This window comes from Platichthys flesus, chromosome 16, assembly GCF_949316205.1.
Source record: "Platichthys flesus chromosome 16, fPlaFle2.1, whole genome shotgun sequence".
Lineage (NCBI taxonomy): Eukaryota > Metazoa > Chordata > Actinopteri > Pleuronectiformes > Pleuronectidae > Platichthys > Platichthys flesus.
This window is the reverse complement of record NC_084960.1, coordinates 19,107,656-19,125,310: the sequence shown is the minus strand read 5'-3', so window position 1 is coordinate 19,125,310 and position 17,655 is coordinate 19,107,656. Positions and strand designations below refer to the sequence as shown.

Sequence of the window (17,655 nt, the reverse complement as noted above, 5' to 3'; positions counted from 1 at the left end):
ATCCCACCCACTTTTTCTCTCACACTCAGACTCTATGTCTTTCTACCCTCCATATTCCCATTCTCTCTCTCTCTCTCTCCCCTCAATTGAATCCCACCCACTAACTCTCTCCCACTCACACTCTGTGTCTCTCTCCCCTCCATATTCGTATTCTCTCTCTCTCTCTCTCTCTCTCTCTCTTTCTTGCTCTGCCCTTCAGGGTATCATTTTTATCCCGCCCACTCTCTCTCTCTCTCTCTCTCTCTCTCTCTCTTTCATACACACTCTATACCACTCTCCCTTCCATATTCTCTCTCTCTCTCTCCTCTTTGGTGTCTCTCTCCCTGTTTGGCCCAACCCACATTCACTGGCATCACAGCTTAATTATCCAATCAGAAGCTGGCCAATTTATCACTGTCAAAACCCTGGCCAATCAGCGGCTGTATGTAAATTCCCTCCGGCCAGTGGTAGTGAGAGTGACTCTATTAGTGTGGTATATAAACCAGGCAGTGAAGCAGGCACACACACGTCATGGCAGTGAGAAGGAGTCTCCATTCAGCCTGAGTCTCTTGTCAACAAGCGAATGATGACATAAGTGGAAAGAACAGAAACAACTGTGAACACAAACTTTAAGGAGTCCTGCCTGTGCTGTCTGACAGGTGATCCGTCAAACTGTCTACTTTCATGATATCATTTCCTTAAGCTGTGGTAATGACTTCTCAATGAAAGGAAGTGATCCCTTCATACACACACTCGCACAGACCTCAGATTTGACAACTGCCATATCAGACAGGATGAGGATAAAAACCTGAGTTTACTGTCTTTATACACATACCTGCACTGCTGAAAACCAGCCACCTGTTGAGGATGATGATGATGATGAAGATGAGTACGATGACGCTGCTGAGGCCACTCTGTTATTGTTGTGTAGTACAGTCAGTTTGGAAGAAATTATGAATATTTATCTAATACTGCAGAGAGTTACAAAGAACTTTAACATGGCAGACTGCTGTGCATTTCCAATTTACTATGTAAACATGTCCACACCCAAGCAAACTTTGTTCCATTAACTGGAGTATATATTTATTCATAAAACAATTATGGTCCTGGTTCAGGAAGTCTACAACTGTTTTTGCAACAAACAGATTGGAGCACTTTTTGAGTCAATCATATAGCCCATACTAGGTGCAACATCATCTGCCCGCTACAAAAATCAACAACAAAAATTCAGGGAAGAAACAAAGAAACAGGACCGACAGAGATGCAATAGAAACCAAATGTGGCAGAGCAATTCAACAAAATAATAATATTTACAACTTTCATGAGAAAAGACAGTTTCTAACATAAATGGAAAGGTGTATCAATTGTTATGAAGTATTTATACAAAAAAAGAGATCAATGGGAGCCATGCAAGAAAGAGCAGAGGCAGTGACAGTAATAGTAATGTAACATTAATGTGGGCAGGAATATTGTATATCTAAGCAAAGTTATTCTTCTGATATGCTTTGATTTATGAAATTTCCTTCATACTTCTATGATACTGAAAATGGTGTTCTGATCCCAATTCACTGAGAAGACAGTTTAACCCATGTCTGGATGAAAGATAAGTGAGCGTGTTAACATGACAGCTGTTCACCATGTTTATTTATCAGAGGTGTTGCAGGTTGTAGGGGAGAGCGGGGTAATGTGGGACATCGGGTCATGTGAGACACCCCCTGTATCTAGGCAACGGAACACATTTGTGGTCATGTGACCATTATGTTTTAAAGCCCCTCCCATTCCCCCCTTGCCATGAAGGAGAAGTTGGTGCTGGTGCTGTGGAAAGTATGTTTTTTCACAAAAATATGTTTTTTGAATGTAAAAGTAAATTTTCTTGCTTTGAACTTAATCAACTGTTGTGTCAAAACAAATTGAATCAGGTACAAAAACTTATATCATACATGTTGGTGAACTTCCAACATATAAAACCATGTGATTGATGCTAGCTGAAGATTAGCCCGAATTGCAGTAAGAGATGTTGTTTTTTCTAAAACGGTGGCTTGAAGCACAAGTTAAGTTTAGTCTTAAAACATATTTTAGTGTTATATTACATTATATATGTTTTATTTTTAATGTCATAAACATTGTAGAAAAGCCATCATGCCAAGAAACTACACCAAGAAGACAACCTGGGGCCAAACACCCCTCGCAGAGATGGAGAGTGCAGCCTCTGAGGTCATGCAAGGAAAGAAGTCCTTAAGAAAAGCTGGAAGGGATAGAAATATTGACAAGACAACCCTCAAAAGATTCATAAAGAAAAAAGAGAAAGGGAAAGTAAAATCAGTAGCCTGGAGTGCAGTAGCTGAGGTAAAGAGAATATTCACAGATGAGATGGAGGAGGAGCTTGCCAAACACTTGAAACGACTAGCTGACCAGTTCCATGGCCTTGCTCCAGTTAAGTGTCGTGAACTGGCATTTGAATACGCAGAGAAAAACAATATCCCTGTCCCTGCCAATTGGACAGAGAAACAATGTGTAGGTAAGCTAGGTGTGCAAGAGATCACTTGAATCATAATAATCATCTTCTTTCATTCTCTGCTTTTTTTTGACAAAGCTTTGCTACAACGACCGGCTGGGATATGAAGACTCTCGCCATAGGACGTTTACACAGCACAAATAAATTCTTCAGACCATTGTCACAAAAACTGTGGGCAAAAAGTGACCAGGTCATCTACTGTTGTTTAACCCATAATAACAAAAAAAAAATGGATTGGCAGCTATAACCTTTGCAGCCTCAGAGTCTAGTTTCTACACTTACATGTCTTTCCACCATCTGCTTGCACTCTAATTAATCTAATTATTGCACATTGTGTAACCAAAACTAAGCTTAAATATGAGTGTAAAGAAAAGTTAAATGATTTTCAGCATCATGTCAGCCATATATGCAACATACGATTAGTAAGCCTGGGTAAGAAGCCACAGGCCGTAATGGAAGAAATGGTTTTATATCAGTCTTTAGAGATTTATTTTATACCATTCTTTAGTTGTTGAGAGTGTATCAATCAAAATCCTCAACCCACCCTGAAATTAAGAGCCTCATGCTCAACCAATAGAGACTGGTCGTCATTTACTCTGCTGCTTATCTTTCTAGATCAGAGATTCATTTCCCTTAGGTAACCAGAAGCAACCATTGGCTTTGACATGTTTTTGGTCATATTGGATTAAGAAAAGAGGAAATAAGCGTAAAAATTAAGTTTGAGTGAAAGACAGTTTGAAACGACCACAGTTTTATTAACAGCCTCACAAATATTAGCTTAACAAAATAACAGCTTCTTTTAATACCAATGTAAACAAAATTATGACTTTGTCTTTGGCTATTTCTTCTTTTTACCAACTCTTATTTAATATCTATAATACTTTTGACTTAAAACATACATCAGTTTTAGGTCCCTTTTATTATAAAATCCATTATATGTGCAGATATGAACTTATCGTCATGTGGCAATTCTATTCAAAGGGAAGTTTTAATAAAGTTTCTGACAGTGCAACAGTAACATACTGCCTCCAACACATAATGTCATTTTTTTTTAGTGTTATTATCTTTACATTCATTTACAGTCTTTAAATAAACTTTACAAATCAGAAAGGTTGTTTACGGAGCCTTCACAAAGTCAGAACATCTGCATCTTTACTAAACTGAGCAGTTTAGTTCACAAATCATGTCAGGGTGCATAATTTAACATTGTGGTGTGTTAATTTTTATTTCCCAGATTAGCCTTCCTTATTTTAATCTTTAGATCAAATACTGACTCCCAAACAGTAACAATTCACAGGAGGCAGCCTTGTGTCGTTTATGTTGATGCTGGAAACAAAAGCGTTCCATGATCATTTGGACATGTAACATTTTGGGGCTAGAGCTGTATAATCTGAAAATGTTTGCACATCAACAACATGCAAACATGTGATTGATTAAGACTGGAAGATCCTGCTCCACCAAAATAAAAGCAATAAAAAAAGCTTCCAGTATGCTCGATTAGTTTTTGACAGCTGCCCGGTTTTCAGCAGAAGCCCGGAAAGACTCTACTTTAAATTACTGAGAAACTTAAGAGTGAAGAGCCGGGATTCATTTAGCTTCTATAAATGTAAATAACATCTCTCCACGTGTGTATAGACAACGATCGATCCCAAACCTACTACATTAACCTACCACAATGTAACAAAATGCCAGTGCACTGGTTAATTTTTATATAAAGCAGCCTACTACCCAACAGGCTCGTGATGAGCTTCCCTTTACTCTGTTACTACAAAAATAGCTTTGGTACAAGAAACATTCTCAAGGACAATTCATATGAATCCTAAATTTGTCTGGTCCACGTCATTTCAGTATAGACCATTTGATCTGCTCCTTGGCTGACTGCAGAACCTAGAGACACGAAGCAAGAACAAAATGTTATATAACAGAGCACGGTTTTAAAATATAACACATGAAACATAATACATTAAAATATAAACTAGAAAGCATTCATTGAGGAACATGTTTTTGATTACTGTGTGAATTGACATGACTGTTTGCAGAATTAGAAGAGAAAATCTCATTGATCTGTATTCATTAGTTTGGTTAAGGATGCAACAGGAAAGAAAGCAGCTTGAAAATACCTTTTGATACATTATGGACTACAATGCATGCTGTATAAAAGGTTGTTTTATTCATGTTGAAGATAAAATGTATGTTTGGGGTCAGTGCCATGATTTCTATGAAGTGTTGCAATACAGCTACTCAAACACTAGAGGTCAGACACATAGTAGATGGTATGATAGTAACGTGTTGATACTTTACAAACAAACAAAAGGGTATAAATTTCTGAACATAATAAAAAAAACTTGAATAATGAATCATCATCTTAACAAACAGGCCTGCATGTGATGGGATTAATTACTATCAAAATGCAGCCTCTTTAAGTCATGAGTTACGATCACTGTAATACTTAAATAATAAATTAACTCTACAGGAGTAGAAATTGTATTAAGGGTTAATTCATTTATTTGAATCAGCATCATTGTTTGCATTGTTGGTTCAGTCCTCATTCCCAGACTTTCCAGCACTAAGGTTGGTGCTGCCGCCTCATCCTGACAGCAGGGGGCGCCTGGAGCTCAGGTAACAGGCTCTTCTGCCTCCTACTTCTGACTCTGCAGCGGATGTGTGCAGTGCTGAGGTCTGAGGCTTCCTACAGTTCTACATTATGTTGTTTTATATTACATACATTGATTGTTTGATTGTTTGATTGTTTGATTGTTTGTTTGTTTGGCTGTCTGTCACTTAGTTAGCAGGATTATGCAGAACCTCCTGGATGTATTACTAAGGAACTTGGTGGAGGGATGGAGTATGGGTCAGGACCATAAAGAAAGAAAAATTATTTCCTCTTTCTTTAACATTGTGAGATACGATGTTTTACAAAATCAGGCATGTTTTCAGGACTGATATTTATGAGTGTGTGCAATTGGGTGAAGATCCCAATCAAAAATCTGGGTGAATTGAATTTATTTAGTGGAGTGTCGGGCCTTTGTGGAGTTATTCCCTCTACTGACAATCACTTTTTAAGTTTTCACTCGTACAAACCAAAGAGGATGAATGAGGATAAAACTACTTGCTTGTTCAGAGAGTCTGAAATTAATAAAGTTACTTTTCATTTCTTGGTGCTTCATCTTTTCACAACAGTATATTGTAATGTTCGCATTACTTGACAGCTTTGGAGTTACTTTACAGATTTAGATTTTCCAAACATACAGGAACATTTTACAAAATAAGACGTACTGTTAAAATTACTTAAAGCTCCTGTTAGAAAAGTAAAATGTTACTTACACAATAATTCATCACTAAAAAAAATTCAGTATGTTACTGTCAGTCTAGTAATTTAAGATATAACATGACACTTGAGTATATTTCAAGTGGATATAAGGAACTACACAGAGATGAGTGTACAGCTAAAGCACAACTACACCTCTGAGACAATATCATTGGTACATATGACATGATAGATATCACAGCCCCTGTGTGGAGCTGCACATGGTCTGTCGTGTTATACTTTGCAGTGTTTCTCAGTCTGCTTCCTTATTGTTACATATCTGCCACAAATGTCATCACATGTTTACCTACAAATAGACTAAATGAAAAGCTGAACAAATTACCACAGCCTTCAACAAGCTTTGACAGGCACTAGAACGTCCAGAGTAATTTCATGCTTGTACTACAATAGACAAGTTTTGAAATGTAGTGTGGGGATGTTAGTAGAAACTTACGTTAGAGGTCAAGGCCAGTTTCTCTGTTATGTGCTGTGAGGGTTCAAGCAACAGATAAAGAGAGGCTTAGAAGCTTGAGCGCGCACACACACACACACACACACACACACACACACACACACACACACACACACACACACACACACACACACACACACACACACACACACACACACACACACACACACACACACACACACACACACACACACACACACACACACACACACACACACACCCACGTCCATGCACATGCCGATCCTTGCACATAAGCAGACATCAGAAAAACATTTGAATTCAAGCATGACTAGTACTAGATCCAGAGTAAATTCATGTGTTTTGGCAGAAGAGTGATCTGTGAGGCACTTCAATATCTGTCCAGTACTGAGAGAGCAACTCTGCTTGAGAGACTGTTACTAAAACCATTTATTCATTAACCCATCACTTAGTTAATTAACTATTGAGCCAATTAGTGCTGTACAGTGCTTTGCAAATGAAGCCATGCTGGTTGCTACCTTAACATGCATGGTGAGCTACAGTGTTAGCATGCTGCCTGGCGAATGTGCAGACAGAGGTTGAACTGCTACTAATTATTCTGTGTGAGAACAGCTCCGTTTGTCTGTTTCTTCAAATTTTTTAGAGCATGTGAGAGTTAAGCTCCCTAGTCCTATGAGCTAATGTCATCACGGGAGACAGATGTGAGAAGCTGTGCAGTAGTGAAGCAAACATGCAGTGTATGCAACCACAGGGTGAGTTCACATGTGCATCTGCTGAGGCATTGAGGTGTTTGCATGTCAAGTTTTTTTAAAAGGACTCCTGCCCAACTACTTCATTCATTTCTGCTTTTGTCTTTTATCCTCTGGTCTACACTAAGTACACACAGAGTAAACACAAGTCTGATTGGCCATGGAGCTCCTCATGAATGTGGCATTCAAATGGCTCAACACAAACACGATCTGAAGACATGGTCCACAGTTAAAGGGAGTTTGAAGGGTAAACAATGTTGCAGCCAAATCAAATCCATACTGTAATTTACACCATGTTTTTGCCTCAATGTCCACTGTTGTCCTCGTCTGGAACCGCGTATATATTCCCAACGTTGCGCACAGTAGCATTGCTACTTCTGCTAGCATCACTGCATATCTGCAGTTACTGCTGAGTATCGGAGATGTCGTCATGTGACCCTTGGGAGAGAGCAAAGAGGCGCGATATTGTGTGGTGTGTGTGTGTGTGCGATATCAAAAAACAAAATCAAGTTTCAGTTTGAATGTCAGGGCTTACGGACACTTGGATGACACCACAGGAGCAGAATGAGCGTTTTTCTGTTTTTTTTTACGTTACAAAGAGTCCCCAGTTACTTCAACTGTATTAGATTTGGCTGCAACACTGTTTGCCCCTGAAAATAGGGTAAAATAATAAGTGAATTAATAATTTCACGGTGAACTATCACTTTAAGTTGCTTTGCAGAACTGTGCTAATAAGCCCTTTATAGCAATGGGAAAAAGTAGTCCACTCCTAGTTTGTTCTTTGTTGCGAGTGTGTAAAGAAAAGGTTTGTGTGTGTGTGTATTACCTGAGCAACGCTGTGTTCAGATAATGGGTTCTCATCCGCCTGCAAAACACAATAACATTGTTGGGTGTACAGAAGAAATGCAAAAACGGTACAGAATGCAAACTACTTTATGCACACACAAACAAACAAACAAACACAAAACCCTAGCACAAATGCTCAAACAACATTAAGTACTGTAAGCCAGTGATATTAAAAGTGTGCTGGTTAGTAGCCAATCACTACTCATATTAGAAGTTTAGAATTTTAAACAATTTATGTGAGGTGGTTCAAGAGTTAACAATGTTGTTCTTTCTGTTGATCCACAAACTCAAATATCTCCTTTAAATAGATTTCCATTAAATGTTCATGTATTCCTGGTCCCCAGAGGATAGGACCTGAGGAATGTTGTGCTCTCTGGACTTTTCCTCTTGCACCACCTGCTGGTAAATGTTTTAATATACAAAATCCTGTCGCCAGTCTTTTTTTTTTTTTTTTTCCACCCCTCTTCATGCTCTCTCACCATGCATTTACCTCATCTGTCTCGCCCATCCCTCTTGGTCTCTCCCCTGTGTCTGACGCACTCTCATTCATTCATGCACTCGCTCCACTTCACTATCCTTCTCTCTCTCTCTCTCTCTCTCTCTCTCTCTCTCTCTCTCTCTCTCTCTCTCTCTCTCTCTCTCTCTCTCTCTCTCTCTCTCTCTCTCTCTCTCTCTCTCTCTCTCTCTCTCTCTCTCTCTCTCTCTCTCTCTCTCTCTCTCTCTCTCTCTCTCTCTCTCTCTCTCTCTCTCTCTCTCTCTCTCTCTCTCTCTCTCACCCTCTCTCTCTCTCTCTCTCTCTCACCCTCTCTCACCCCCTCTCTCACCCTCTGTCTGTCTGTCTGTCTACAGCAGCTGGCTCTTGTCTGTCTGTCCCTCTAGGTTACCAGTGATGTAATCAAACAGGACGAAGCCATACGCTGGCTCTGACATTAGCTGACACACAATCAGAACAAAAGACAGGGAGAAGGAGAGAGAGAAAGGTAAAGCAGGTAAGAGAAGGCAAGATGCCAAAGAGAAAAGCTACAATATGAGTCTAAATGTAGTCTGCTCTGGTGTTTTTTATAATATAATAATTAGTCCTGATCTTTTTTTATTTGATTTTGCGTTGATTTACATAAATAAGCCAACGAATATGACAGGTAGGTCAGGATAATTCATAGTCTTCTTACCCTGTAGTTGACCTTCTGTAGAACCTGCTGGGGATCACTCTCCAAAATCACCCTGGCAAAAAGATTAAGCAGCCAATCAGTCAAATATTTATAAAAATTATCAACTGTTCAATTATGATAAAAAACAAATCCAAGCTTAGCTTACACTTTGGCTAGTTTGAACACACGGTAAATTGTCACTATGTTTTTGAAGAGCATATGTGTTGAAGACGGTAAAAAAAAATGCACACATAAACATTTTCTCTTACCCTCCATCAATAATTTCATCCACAACTAGGAACACTCCTTCCATGTTATCAAGTAAACATCTCCGCTCCACATTTTTCCTGCAGATAAAAAACAAATAAATTAGTCACATCCACAACCGTCTGCATCCCGATGAGTATCATTATGTTTTCACCTCTAGTTCAGTTTTCTTCTAAACTGCTATTTCTCATATGATGTTGACAGAGGAACAGTTAGACATTTAGGGAACCGTGGCTCTACACTTTAATTACAAAGCTGGAGTCATAGATGGTTAGTCTAGTTAAGCATGAACACCAGAAACAGGGGAAACAGCCAGCCTTTATAAATAATACCTCAGAACTAAAAGTAATTAATAACATTGCTTGTTACCCTAATTAACAAGCAATTAATAGCAATCTGCATATGTTCTGGGTTGCCATGCGTTGAAAGCCTCTCATCTCCCTCTCTTTTCTCTTTCAAAGCAAATTAGATCCTATAATCCAGTCGTTGCCTGGATCCAGGGCGTTTGTGTTTTTTTCTTTGTTTCCTTTGTTCTTTGTCAATATATTTTGTATAGTTTCTCATCTTCTTAATGAGAAACTATACAAAATATAGTTTCTCATTAAGAAACTATATTTTCTTAATGAGAAGTAGTAACCGCTCTCAATTCTGTCAAAGATGCATTTTAACAGCTCCAGGATCCCCACACTCACATGTCCTCTTTGATAATCAAACCAAAATACTGGCTGTCATAAAACCTGATGAAGTGGTTGGATTTCTCGATTCACTCTAATTTGCAGCACAAACAAATACATGTTATCACCCCAATATCCCTGTAGCTACATTGGCTATTAGCTAGTTTGTATTACCTGGCCAGTATGATGATAAAACAATCTTAAACAGCCATTAGAAGCCATTTACAATTGATACTTAAAATAAAGTTTGACTTCATTGATTTTATATTATAACACATACATCTTCTTATTGTTATCATTATTCTGTCACCTTTCCTTCTCTCAGATAATAGAATCACTGATTGTCTCCACCGCTCGCACTCTGCATTGCTACAGCATCGGTTCCCATAGCAACCACATCAGCCACTCTTTGGCTGCTAATGTCGCATTGAGCGATCCCAGTGTTGAATTTCACAGCCGTCTCAACACGAAGACTTGTTATTTCTCTGAGAGGGGCTCTGGCAGTGTGGAGGAGTACGTGGACTACCATGAGCACTGATGGTGCCGAGGCTACACGCAAGATAAAAGCTCTAATATCTCGAAAGGACAATCCATTAGTGAGCACTGAGAGTCGCTGTCAGAACTATTCTGGATATCAAACATTGTGAATTTCTGTGTCAGGAGCTGGACTTTTTTTGAAGGTTTTTCTGAGGGAACGTACCTGAGGATGTGAGTGAGGGACTCAAACAGGCAGTTCAGCACTGACATTAGCATCAGCTACAGAGGGGGAAAAGGACAATTTGTAAAAATGTTGACTATTAAGCTGCCTTCATGAGTTTTTTTTATGGCCACTTGGGGGCAGAATTCAATACAATTAAACCTGTTTGCCACCACATTTTAGCTTGTTAAGAAAATGGGGTTAGCTGAATAAATTAAAAAACAACAGTTGCATTCCCTTTAACACAAAAACCTAAAAAACTCTTGCCTATATACACATGCAACAGACCTAGAGCAATAATAGCATATTGTGTTATTTTAATGAACATTAGTTCAAGTACAAGTTCTCTTTTTAGCTCTATTTAGTTTCCCACCAACTCCTGTGAAAAGAGCTTAAGCTGTTACATATTCCACAATAGCCACTTGCTAACTTGTCTCTGCTATGATACAAGGCGGTTAGCATACAGTGGGTTACCAGAGCTTCTTTATTTTCCTTTTTTTATGCTGAAAACTGAGAGCCGCCACAACCAATCCTCTCTCTCAGCTTCAGTATGTATAACATCAGTGTCAGGCTCTTAAATTAGCATGGAAGTCCCCCTGATGTTGTGGTGGAGAGAACATTTTCAGGATCACAAAGGTCCGGAGAAAATCTCTCAGAAGAATGGTCAGACAATGGCCCCTTCAAAAATTATCATGATATATATATACTGACTAGCTATATATATAAATAGCTAGTCCGTAATGATATGATACATCCTCTGAGAGTGTCTCAGATCATTATTATTTTCTGAAAAAAACGTTATTGTTGCAATGAGAGAGCAAAGCTAACCCTACCTCATTCTCTTGAGCACTTCCCACCACATAGAAGAAAAGGTCTATACTGCCTTTATAGACAATAGTCATCCCCTCCAGGAAAGCTATCTCATCTATAAAGAGAAGGAGACAAGGATGGGTTAGGGATGAAAGGAAAGAGCCAAACCTCTGTTTTTACTAAGGAAGAAGATGTAATTGAGAGAAAAAAACTGAGTTGGAAAGGAAAGAAAAGAAGAAGAGAGAGAGAGAGAAGAAGACAAGGAAAGGAAAGAGAAAACAGGGAGTGAAGAAATGCCACACACAGAAGAACAAAACAAAGGGAGGATGAGATGGGGGAGAGATAGGGGATATAGTGTGACAGGTGTAGAAGAAAGAGGAGAAAAGCTAAAATGAAGGAGGAATTTTGGACAAAAGGAGGGATATAGTGGGTTGGTGATAAAGAGGCCTGGGGTAAAGACTTAGGTATCAGCTTGAAGAAAATTAGAATCCCACTTCACCTTGGCACAAAAAACCTCAGAAAGTGTGTGGTTTCTCTGAACAGATAAATGAATGTGATTTCGGTTTAAAGGTTATATAAAGACAAATTACAATAGAAAGTCCAAAGGCTCTATTTCTGTAGATTTTCGAGAACTGTGCTAACACCTCCATCAATGGGGCATGACCAAATATGGTCTAGATCCTAAGTGGCTTGTGCTTTAGGCTTGTATCCTGTAAAGCGGATGGGTCGCTAGATGGCTGAATGGAAGCAGATGAGGAAATGTGTGTGAGTGTGTGTTAAATATTCTAATCAGGCCCGGTTTCAAAAGGAAAAATGGCAAAACAGTTCTACTCTTTCAATTTTTGCATTTCTTTTTTAGCTCGCTGGTTGTAATATAGTTGCATAGTGGCAAACAATCACCTATCTTGAGGACCATGGGCCTAGTGTGACTGGGTTTGGGCTGGGATGACATTGTCGGTGGCTGGTTTGCGTTCTTCTGGGTCTATTAACCCGATAGAGAGGCTTGCCTCAGCTACACAGGTCGTTTATTTATGCCCAAATGTGGAATTATTCCTGAACTGCTTTTTAATTAAGTAATGTATATGCAATTAAAGCAATGGCCTAAAGTCTAACCAAATACTTAACAAATAGCCTGAGTATGACGGCTTTGAATTTTCAATTACTCACAGGCTCTTGTATAACATATTATCCAAAGTCTGCATGTGGTTATATTTAAGATCAGAAATCAGGAACAACTGGGGCTAACAACATAACTTTTTCTCAACTCCTGTCTATTCTTAAGAAACATCAATTCAAGTTCAAGACAGATAATTAATGATAATCACAATACATTTTTCCTATCAGTTCAAAACTATAGGTACCAATCATACGACTACCAGATCTGCCATTATTTTCACTTCCCCCACCCCATGCACCGAGAACAGTTTGGATAGATAGTTGTGTCCTGTCACACCGAAACAGAAAACCACAGAGAGGAGCTTACTGTCTGCTTTGTGTGTCTTGTTGAAAATGTTCTTCTCGAAGCTCCTCTGCTCTTTCATGGAGGGGTAGAGCTCAGGGTCATAATACTGGAACAGAAACATAAATGAGTAAAGTTACTCTGGCTCCTTTTAAGTGTTGCCAAACCTTTGGGGCGACGAGTACATGGCACTGCAAGGATATATGAGCAGTCCTCTAAATTTAGTAGGGCGCTATTTGTAATTTTAAGTCATAATGTTTAAGTTCCATTTTTAAGTGATGCATTTCTTTCTTGAGATTAACTGTAAACTATTAAAAAAGAAAAATATTATAAATTATATGATAAATTGCATAAGCATGTCATTTGTCAAGTGTGCATAAGAGTACTTTGAAGTGAGCATAGATTCTGTTCTGAAATTAGAAAAAATCTCAGTTAAGAAAACATATTGAATGTTAAAATTTTTCTTCTTAAGAACGGTTGATGAATTAGTGTCAGGTGATTACAATTGTATCCACACCTGCCAGCCAATCAGAGTCTACACTATTCAGCATTCACGACATATCATTTAGGTAATTTGCAGTAAAGGGGCGAAAGTGTTTGAGTTCACTGGTATGGCCCTTTATACCTTACCTTTGACAGAAGTCTGTTGCCATCATTGTCAAGAATGAAAACAGCTTTCACTGTGTAGAGGGTAGGTTCCTGCAATAATAAAAGACAGACCATCTTAAATATTTCAGCTTTGCTGAGTCACTTCAGGCAGATATCTAGGACATAATGCCACAGTCAGCCAGTCCTCCAACACTTGGTCAGAGTGGCGTATCAACCTATATTGTCCAAATTAACTCTGATTTCCCAGCTCCACCCTGCTTTGTATTCACTCTGGGCCACACAACAAACGATACGCTCCCCATTCCAACCAGTTTATACACTTAACACCAGACTTCAGTTTCTTCCATATTGTTGTGTTTCTGGTTTTAGTTCAAGCTGGTTTCACGTTTCCATTCTCTTGCACACACTTCATTTATTCATTCCTCCATCCGTCTGTACATCCTTGCGAAGTGTTTTAGACCCGGGTCAAAGTTCTGTTATGCACTGACTAGCATAGATTCACAGTCAGAGTGTATCACAGAACTTAGACTAGAAACTTATCCAGACTCCAATATTACGAGAGGATTACCTGTATATAAACTGAACTTGAAAGGAAGATGTATTTAAGAGCTTTGTTTAAGAAAGTAGGACATTTATTCATTTATTAATGGTGATCATAACCACACATCTAGAAGTACATTCAATTCCATTTTCCGTCATCATTCAGTCTGACTTAAGACTGGTGCGTTGCTGATGTATAAGAGGAATGGACATGGACAGCTGTTACACTTTTTAAGTTGCCACATTTAAGGTGGAAAATCTGAACATTTCTTCAATTCCAGGACAAATGGTGAAGTATATGTGCTAATGAAGCTCATGCAATATAGTTAAAATCTTCAGAAAGGCTAAACAATGAAATTAAATAACCCAAAATGTTCCAAAAAAGATCGCTTTGCAAAAGTTTAATGAGGAAATGCATGACAATTAACCCAGACATTTATTGGTGTCATGGTTGCAGATCTACATCATGTTAAAAACATTTAAAGTCACTCCCTCTTTAAAAAATTTAAGTCGAAGGCAAGGGACATTGGTTGTTTTGTTGCTGCAATAGTTTATGAAGAACTTAATTACAGAGCTTTTATTTTGAAAAGTTGTGAAATAGGTTCTGAAAATTGTGTCTATCGCTTAACAGACCTCTAGCCGACGTGCCATGTATGAAGAAGTCAAACATGCTTATTGGAAATATGCCCTACACATGAACAGTAATAAAGCAAATGGCAGCACAACGGCTTCACTGCAGATAAACCAGGTAGGATGAACACAAAGTCTTCCAACTGACCCATAGAGTCTGCATACAAAATCCAGTACACAAACATCATACAGTCATCAATTGATAAATCAAACCTTCACCTTCAAGGGGGCCGTTGTACTACGTTACTTTGAGTTGACAATAATGTTTTCTATCTGTTAAACATAATTTAAATTAAGTGTCAGTCAGATCAGATATTTCACTCTAACTGCTTTGTATGTTAGCAAACTAGATTCATCAATACGTTCCACCTGCCTCGTAGAAGTAAGAAGGTAACACTGATTTTGTTAGAATTTGAGTTTGTGTGATCAAACCTGTTGGAAATAATGACACTTAACATGCACTATACATTAACAAGACAAAGATGAAATTATATTGTTATTTGTAAACTGCCAGCACAACCACCTGCTGATTCTGGGGGAGCAGCTCTGTACATTAGATCATAACAAACACACCATGGCATCTACAGTTTCACACTAAATATACAAACTAAATGTCTAATGCAGAGGGAGAAGGTTGATTTCACTCAGTATTGTAAGTCACTCTGCATCAACATGACAGCTAATTTCCTGTTTGGTTCAAACATAATGAATGATTTTGTCTGACGTGCGTGTATAAATAAATCATGGATTCAGACTATACCAGAATACTGGATTAGCAGTCGGGAGTCTGTTCCCCGTAACAAGAAAAAATACATAAAAGATTGCAGCCTCATACAATTTGGCCTTGGTTGTATTTCTAGACTGCTATTTTCATTTACTTTTTCATTTTGACCACATTATGGGCATGATACACTGTACATACGAGACATTCTAGCCATTTAGATACTGTAATAATACAGAATTACTGGCAGTGACTGCGGGTTGTTTCATGACCTCTATAAATACGACATTTGATTTTCAGACTCTTTTTTAGGTTCCAATAAAAAATACATGTCACTGAAAGTTGAATTTAAAGGAGCTGATACTGTATATTTAAGGAACTCCTTACTTTTCATAATTAGCAAAAAATGTCCTAAGCTAGCTGTGGTCTTATATTGAATGAAGATTAAACACTTGTGTCAATCTTCACTTCTAACTGGGAAACAAAAGTGATATGAGGGTGAACCTTCTAAAACAAAGTTGAATTTGATCTGAATCAATTATCCATTGAAGTAAAGTGGCTCAGTATGCACATTACGCCTCCGTTAACAGTGTTATTTTATTATACAGTCAGGTACATGTCAGTGGTGGAAAGCAAAGCACATTGGATACTTGAGCAGTTCATTTAGTTTTATACTTCAGCTCAACTTACAAATTCCTTTGCTGAATACATTTTTCATTCAAAATGCACAATGAGCTGATAAAATGTGACTGTGAAGAGAATAATCTTTGAACAGACAATAAAGTAATTCAAATAAACTCCATCTATGTGTTTACTTTTAAGCTGTAGTATCAGTACCCTAATACCTAATACACTCAAGTAAAAAGTACACTGGAGTGAATGTTGCATCATATGAATTCATGATGTTAAGTTATGTATTCAAATCTTTAAAGAAAGAACGACATGGAAAAACAAATAAGGCTGAGAGAAATGGTGCGCAAGGCAAATATATGAGAGAGAGAGAGCGAGAGAGAGAGAGAGAGAGAGAGAGAGAGAGAGAGAGAGAGAGAGAGAGAGAGAGAGAGAGAGAGAGAGAGAGAGAGAGAGAGAGTGAGAGAGAGAGAGAGAGAATGGTGGACGTGGCACGTACTCTGCTCTACACGTCAACCGATCTGTGCACACACATGCTCAACACAAGCAGACATTTAAACACACAGACCTGCTTTAACCACACACACGCACACGCACAAACACACACACGACCGTGTCTCCTCACCGGTGTCTGTCTACAAGTGATCCCTGCAGGATCTGGAGCTTTGGCTTATGTGCCGTCCTGTTTAGCTCTGCACGGGATTCTCTCTCTCTCTCTCAGTGTGTGTGTGTGTGTTTGTGTGCGTGTGTGTGTGTGTGTGTGTTGTGGGTTGTGTGTAACAGCTGTGCCAGTTACCCACTTGTGGCAGCCAGTCTATTGTAATGGAGTTAACTAACTAAATAAGTTGACGCAGTGTAACCAGCACAGACAACCTGTAGTATCTTTACACTCAGATTGAAATCAAGATGTGTGTGTATGTGTGTGTGTGTGTGTGTGTGTGTGTGTGTGTTTGTGTGTGTGTGTGTGTGTCACATCAGGCCTGAGCGTCAACAGTGGATCACTGAGGATCCCACTCACATGAACGATGAGGAGAAATCAAACCTTGTGTATATAAACAACCTGCAGCTGGGCCACCTCCCCTCTTTTCCCCCGGTGTGTCGCTCACCACCGAAACTGTCACGATGCAACAAATGTCCCGCACGCTAACACAATCAGTTCACATGTACACGCGTATATATACACACAGACACACACATTGAAGCCGACATGACACCCCTCCGTCCCGGCAAAGCAAAGCTCCCCGGGCTCGGAGACGAGAGGCTCACCAGAGACGAGGACTCCATCGCCGCCGCTGCTCGCTGTGTTGACGTGGAAGCTCTGACTGTCACTCTGAGATCCCTGGTGCCCGCGCTCCCGCGTCCACAGCAGCCAACCGGAGAGCAGCACGGGACGGAGTGTGCAGCCGAGCGCGCTCCCGACACTCTTCCTCCTCTTCCTCCTCCTGCTCTTCGGGCTCTCTGGCATTTCACAATAAAAGTCACTGCTTCCTCGGGGGCGATTGTTCAGCTGTGACGGCTGGTGGTCATACAATCTATTTGGGGGACGCAGTGTTTGGGGGTGGGCAAACAAAACTGAAGCCAGACTCAATAAAAACCACACAATTTGCCAATCCTTTAGCCCTT

The 17,655-nt window shown here is 39.3% G+C and overlaps 1 protein-coding gene across 4 annotated transcripts; it reads right to left on the bottom strand.

Moving 5' to 3' along the window:
- Positions 1 to 3,228: 3,228 nt before the first annotated feature.
- Positions 3,229 to 17,442, bottom strand: copz2 (COPI coat complex subunit zeta 2). Of its 4 annotated transcripts, XM_062407459.1 has the most exons (10): positions 17,299 to 17,442; positions 13,533 to 13,601; positions 12,927 to 13,011; positions 11,467 to 11,558; positions 10,637 to 10,692; positions 9,265 to 9,342; positions 9,017 to 9,068; positions 7,828 to 7,866; positions 6,256 to 6,288; positions 3,229 to 4,381 (listed from the first exon to the last, which is right to left on the bottom strand). In XM_062407459.1, exons 1-10 carry the CDS (start codon positions 17,314 to 17,316, stop codon positions 4,334 to 4,336), a joined length of 570 nt encoding a protein of 189 aa, XP_062263443.1. In that variant the 5' UTR covers positions 17,317 to 17,442; the 3' UTR covers positions 3,229 to 4,333. The 4 variants fall into 4 exon arrangements, with proteins under 4 accessions (XP_062263443.1, XP_062263445.1, XP_062263442.1 ...); XM_062407461.1 differs by lacking the exon at positions 6,256 to 6,288; XM_062407458.1 differs by lacking the exon at positions 17,299 to 17,442 and having other exon boundaries at positions 13,533 to 13,625.
- Between the last annotated feature and the right edge of the window lie 213 nt (positions 17,443 to 17,655).